Genomic DNA, 5,819 nt, shown 5'->3' on the forward strand with positions numbered 1-5,819 from the left:
AGGCATGTTAAGTTCTTAACTCATTTAAGTTACGAAGGGAATGACATGGGAATTTGGAAGCTAAAATTCTATTCGAATCAGTGGTTGACCCACTCTAGAGCACTGGATCGGTCAAATGGGTGATCCAGTTTGGCCGAACCATTGAGAAAATTGGTTAAAAAAAAATAATCAGAGGTTCACTGGAAAGTCTCGGATTGTGCATACACCAAATCCATTCTAGATTGGCGATTCCTTATCTTTTTAAAATATTTATTTGAATAATTAAAGAAAAAAAAGAAGAAGAAGAAGAAAGAAGAAAAAGTAGAAGAAGAAGACCATGAAAGCAATGGGAGAGGAACACAGACAAAAGGACGAATCTTGAAAGGCCAAAAAACTACATGCTAGAAAAGCCAAAGCGTCATGTCAACACATTTTACGGTTGAGTTCTTGAAAAGGCATTGGCCAAGTCAAAGCTACTCATGTTGAGACCTTCAATAACCACCAAAGAGGCTGAATTGCACTCCATCTTTACACGTATCAAAGTATTTAAAGCCCAATCAATACTTCTAAATCATTATAAAATCGCAATAAATTGGTAACTATGGCTTTGGCTAAGCCTAAGCCACTCATGTTGGAACTCCTCAATAAATCATACAAGTGCTGAATTTCGATTAAGGTCAATTTTACACTCATATTTTACACATATCAAGTAGCTAAAGCCTTGTATTATAAACTTCTAATGTACAATAAAAACCACAATAAATTGGTAATTTTGTATAGAAGTAATTTCAAAGCAAAACATAACAATGTAAAAATTGTAAATGTTGGCCAAAAATCTTGTACGCATATTCTCTATATCAAGGAGACCACCACACCAACTAGTGCCGATAAGACCGCCGTGTGTCTGCTTGATGTGTGACCTGGGCTAGCTGAAAATGAAGACATTTTAGCCACAAAAGCAAATTCTCACAGTATGATACATGTACCATTCCAACACATAACATCTAATCATCCATAATCAACAAGGGAGGGTGGAGATGAGCAATTCTTGAGCTCAACCCCACGTATCGGGGTGAGAGAATGGCTCCTCCGGATCTTCTGTTGTAGAATACAAATTGTGATGGCCAGCATCATACCATTCCCGTGATGCGTCACGAAAGTTGGCTAATTGAGCTAAAGGCTTTTTTGACATTGGAAAACTATCTAATAGATCATCTTGACGTCGAGATGTATAGATATTGAACAAAAAAGAAAATTTGAAGTACCAAAAATAGAACATCTTGCAACACATTATTTGGATCGTCTATTTTCAAGATTTTCATGGATTTATAGACATATTTGATTTGAACTATTTTTGAAATTTAAAATTTTATAATTAAAGATAAAACAGATTATCATACCATCGTAAGAATTATTGACACCAAAATTACATCTTATGACAAAATTTGGAACTGCGCCTCCGTTTGATTGTTTAATTTTAACCTTATGCAAACCAAACCCTTTATCAAATAGCAAGGGCATCTGGTTTCCACCCTTGGCAAATAAAAGGCGTTGTGGTCTTTCTATATGTTTTCTTTATAAAAATCAAATATTACACTTTTAAAGATGCCTTATTATTGGAATCAACCAAATCGTATTTTAAAGTATTTAACATTTCATTACATGTGTTATTTGAAATTTGATCAAACATTATAGTATGATTGAAATTAGGCAAAAATATACGAGTCATTTGTTTAAGGGAAAATATCATTAATAGGCTCAAATTATCTTACAAAATTATCAAGAGGCTTAAAAGATGCTATCTATCGACGTTTACTTTTTAGATTCATTTCATAAAAACACCTCTCAAAAACTTTTTTCGAATATTTTTGAATTTCTCCTATTTAGGTTTGGGAACCTGCACTATCTAGAGACATTTCGATAATTTGGCACATTAAAGTGGCTTGAATCAAACTATAAAAATGTCCCTAATTGTCTAGCGTTGCAAATCGAAATTGCGAAATAATAAAACTATACTTGGTTAAACGATGCTAGCTCATAACAATTTCGAACCTTGTATAACCAAAGGTTTATGTAATTTGTGTCAAGCTACTTAAGCGAGCCAAATTTTCAAAAGAATCATAGTTGTTCAGGTTCTAAAGAAACTCAAAAAAGTAAATCCTCCATTGGGAAAATGGATCTTTCAAGCCCTTTAATGATTTTGTAAGATAAATCGAGCTGACATTTTCCATTTAATTTTTCAACTCTTATGCATGATTAGATAACTTCCCATTAATTAATGATGTATATTGTGCGTTTTGTAGGTAAGATGGAAGAAATAAGACCTTGATTCCCTGATATGGGAGTATTTTGAGATAGACCAGATGGCGAATCCGATCCATTCTTCAACCCTATTCCAAGGTTTGCACAATCAGTTCCAAGATAACCTGCACCAAGAATAAGAATAAGTAAGAATACTTAGAAAGAGGGAAATATTCAAGTGGTGGGTCACCCAAATATGGCACCTAGCAAACCTTTCGGTGGGGGGTAAAGCATAAAAAAGGGTAGGAAATTGGTCCTAAAATTCAAAAAATAAAATAAAAAATATTGGAATATATGTTGCTTTATTTACTAAGTCCAAAAGATCTCCTGTGACTCATCTGTCTGTTACCCTTCCTGCATTACTTTTTGACAGTTTTGGAGTAAATTTAAGGCGTTTGGACGTTGCTTTAGATAAAGTACAACTCTATTCATACCTATAGAGAGAGAGCATGTTCCCAAATTCGGCTGATCCAACTTGGAACTGCCGGTTAAACCGTAACCTGGCACTAGCCGATCTTGTTTTGACGGGTTAGGTGGTTCGGCTAAGTATTTTTTAAAAAAAAATCAAAAAAATATATAAAATCCTCAAAAATTAGGGATTTGTTTGTAATGTATTTTTTTTAATGTTTTGTATCATTTCGACAGAGATTGGAAAATGTTTTGGCCATAAATACTTATTTTTTATATTTTTTCTTTTTTAAAAAAATATTTTTAAAATACCCACGATCACAAATCAATTTTTAAAATTTATTTTTTTAATTACTTTTGTGTTTTGTTTAATTATGCTTTAAATATACTCTTCATCTTTTTTTGAAGTTTTTATATTTTTAACACTATAGACATGACTTGTTCGGTTAGGCCAGGTAAACCGATTGGTTTACCAATTACTCGGGCCCGGCCCTTGGCCTCTTTACGAGTTCAGGTTTATATATATATATAGAGAGAGAGAGAAAGAGAGAGAGAGTGGATACAATTGTTGAAACAAGGAAAGGTAGTGGTGTTCATAAGGTTGGAGTACGCTTCCTTGCACTCGCAACGAAATCCTAAACCTCCTGTCTTCACACAAGTGCCCCCCCCACAGTAGGCATAAGTGCAAGCTGCAAATAATTTCAATGAAAGCATAAGTACAAGCGGCGGAGAATTTCAATGAAAATATTATACTTTATTTTTATCATAATTTTAATTTCACAAGTCTGGTGGGCTAGGTTATAAGTTTAAAAATAGATATGTCCCATGGTTTTGTTGGTTTATGATTGTTTCAATGATTATTTGCACTTATACAGTCTCTCCCAAATCCAAATATATTATCTCCTCCATTGTAACAGCACTTTGAGATGGCACTCAAATTAAAAAATTCTACACACAGTAACCATAACCCTTTCCACATTTATTGAAGGTTCTTCTAGGGTGAGCCTATAAGATTTGACCCGACTCGAGTTTAGGTTTGGACCGCGACCTCACACCCCCATCTGGGTCCACCTCAGACCTTAATGAGGTTTAATGGGTTTTAGGTCAACCTATCCAAACTCGAACCGATTATATATATATATAGATTTGCACCCAATCGAAACCTACCCATATGGGTCAGTTTGGGGCAATGATATGGACCCCAGCTCGGGTCCACTGTGACCCGACCGAACCCGTTTACACCGCCATCCGGTGCAAAAAGTAGGTCAGGTCTAGTTGAAAAATGGTTGTATCTTATTGGTTAAGAAAAGAGATGAGAGGGAGTAAAGATATAGAACATATAATTACGATCAAGCAAGGAGGAGTGATTGGTTGGAGGAGCAACGGCCGGAGCTGGCGTCAGCGCCTTGTCACATGAGTAATTCACCGTGCCTGCACATTTGTAAACATTCAACAAATCCAACAAATTTATGGATTCATATCATCCCAAACTTTTGGAATATTTACCGCCGTAGTGTTCATACTTGAAAACTGCACCGACTTATAACTACTAATTTTGAGTTTCCCTACCACTTCAATTCCGGCTAAAATTGTTGCAATCAGTGTAGATAAAATCAGACTCGACCAAAATAGCTGACCCAATAACTTGGCCGACTACTTAAAGATTATGCTGTGTCCAATACATGTCCTTTTGGACCCTATAAAAATTAAAAAAACATAAAAATTTGTGAAAAATAATAAACTTGTACTAAAAGTAAATAAAAATCCGAAACAATTTTTAAAATTTGAAAAATCCGATTTTACAGTTTAGTATATTTAAAATTCCAAGAAAGAGAAAGATATAAAACTAATTGTTTATAACAAATAAAAGTACCTACCAATATTTACCAAATACATCCAGATCATATAAAAAATATTATAAAACAATCTAACAATTTTAATTTTTTTGAGAATATTTTTAAATCCCTGAGTTGTCTACCCAACTTGGACGAGGCGAATTGCTCGCCGAGCGAGTCACGGTAACACTGGTTGCAATATTTATTCAGAAAACAAGATTTTAGTTTTTTGAAAATTTGAAGCAGTTTAAGTTTCCAACATTCGATCAATTCTTTAAAACAATTTTGTGTTTGAAAAATATCAAAACTCGACCTAAATTCACCTCTGAAAATTAAATACCAGAAAGTTTTACCAGAGCCTGTCCAGCGCTATCAAATAATAGCTTCTCAAACTTGTAATTTTTTTTGCGTTTCTCATACATTTTTCTCGTCAGTCACTTAAAAAAAAAATACCACAAAAAATTGCAGTCAATTTAAATCAAGAGCGAGGGTTACATAGTTGAAGGAAACACAGAGTAATCTAAACCCCAAAAGTCGGAGGATCAAAAAGCATAAATTCTCATTTGCGAGGGAGAGATTACACTTTGGGATAACACAGGGTAGAAACTTGAAGGCAGAGTTGGAAGGGAACTGCATCCACCCAGGGTCGCACTCACAAACAAAGGGTATGGCATGGCTCGTATTAACCTTGCAGCTTCCTTTTCCACACCCCACTGTATCGCAAATGTTATCTGAAACCAAACCACAAAACCACAATCATAAACTTCACATTCCACAGCAAAACAGAGAAGAATCAGAAGATTTAAACAGTTCCTAGATTAGATATACGAAAAGAAATCACGAGATTTTTAATGAAATAGTTGAATAAGATCCTGCGGAAAATACCCAAAAAGGGCCAGGAATCATTTCCTAAGGCTTTGATTGTTGGGAACAATTGAAAGAAGATGAATAAAACGAAGGGACTGAGATGCTGAAAAGCCATGTTCTCCTGCAACTTAGAGAGAAAGAGAGAGAGAGAGAGAAAGTAAAGTTCAATTTGATGGAAGAGATGGCGTAGGGTTATGGTGGACGGGTCTTTATATGAGGTTGGGCTTTGAATCTATGAAAATAAATGTGCTGAGAATATGTGAGAGAGGGGTTCGAAATTCAGAGGCCTTTGAAAATGTGAACAAATTGATGGAAAATGAATGCGACGCGCTTTGAAAATATGGAGGATTTTTTTTTTTTTTTTAGCAACGGCGGTCCATCGAAGGGAGTTAAAGCGGGTCGTTATGGAGGCTTGCTCAATTACCGAGG

At 35.0% G+C, this 5,819-nt stretch overlaps 1 protein-coding gene across 1 annotated transcript; it reads right to left on the minus strand.

Moving 5' to 3' along the window:
• Positions 1-626: 626 nt before the first annotated feature.
• LOC18429623 (neurogenic locus notch-like protein) lies at positions 627-5,545 on the minus strand. The gene is made up of 6 exons (XM_006838906.4): positions 5,409-5,545; positions 5,105-5,254; positions 4,036-4,119; positions 3,252-3,377; positions 2,304-2,405; positions 627-908 (listed from the first exon to the last, which is right to left on the minus strand). The coding sequence occupies exons 1-6, from the start codon at positions 5,503-5,505 to the stop codon at positions 832-834; spliced, it is 636 nt and encodes a 211-aa protein (XP_006838969.1). The 5' UTR covers positions 5,506-5,545; the 3' UTR covers positions 627-831.
• Between the last annotated feature and the right edge of the window lie 274 nt (positions 5,546-5,819).

The sequence above is a fragment of the Amborella trichopoda genome, chromosome 3, assembly GCF_054954075.1.
Source record: "Amborella trichopoda isolate Santa Cruz 75 chromosome 3, AtrichopodaSantaCruz75HAP2 v2.0, whole genome shotgun sequence".
Lineage (NCBI taxonomy): Eukaryota > Viridiplantae > Streptophyta > Magnoliopsida > Amborellales > Amborellaceae > Amborella > Amborella trichopoda.

Bases quoted from the DNA above. Each gene is read 5' to 3' on its own strand.
- LOC18429623 (XM_006838906.4), bottom strand. From the start codon at position 5,505: ATGGCTTTTCAGCATCTCAGTCCCTTCGTTTTATTCATCTTCTTTCAA. The intron at 5,255-5,408 runs GTATTTTCCGCA...GTTTGGTTTCAG, and splicing joins TGATTCCTGGCCCTTTTTGG to ATAACATTTGCGATACAGTG. The intron at 909-2,303 runs GTCTTATTTCTT...CTTCATTTTCAG, and splicing joins TCCCATATCAGGGAATCAAG to CTAGCCCAGGTCACACATCA.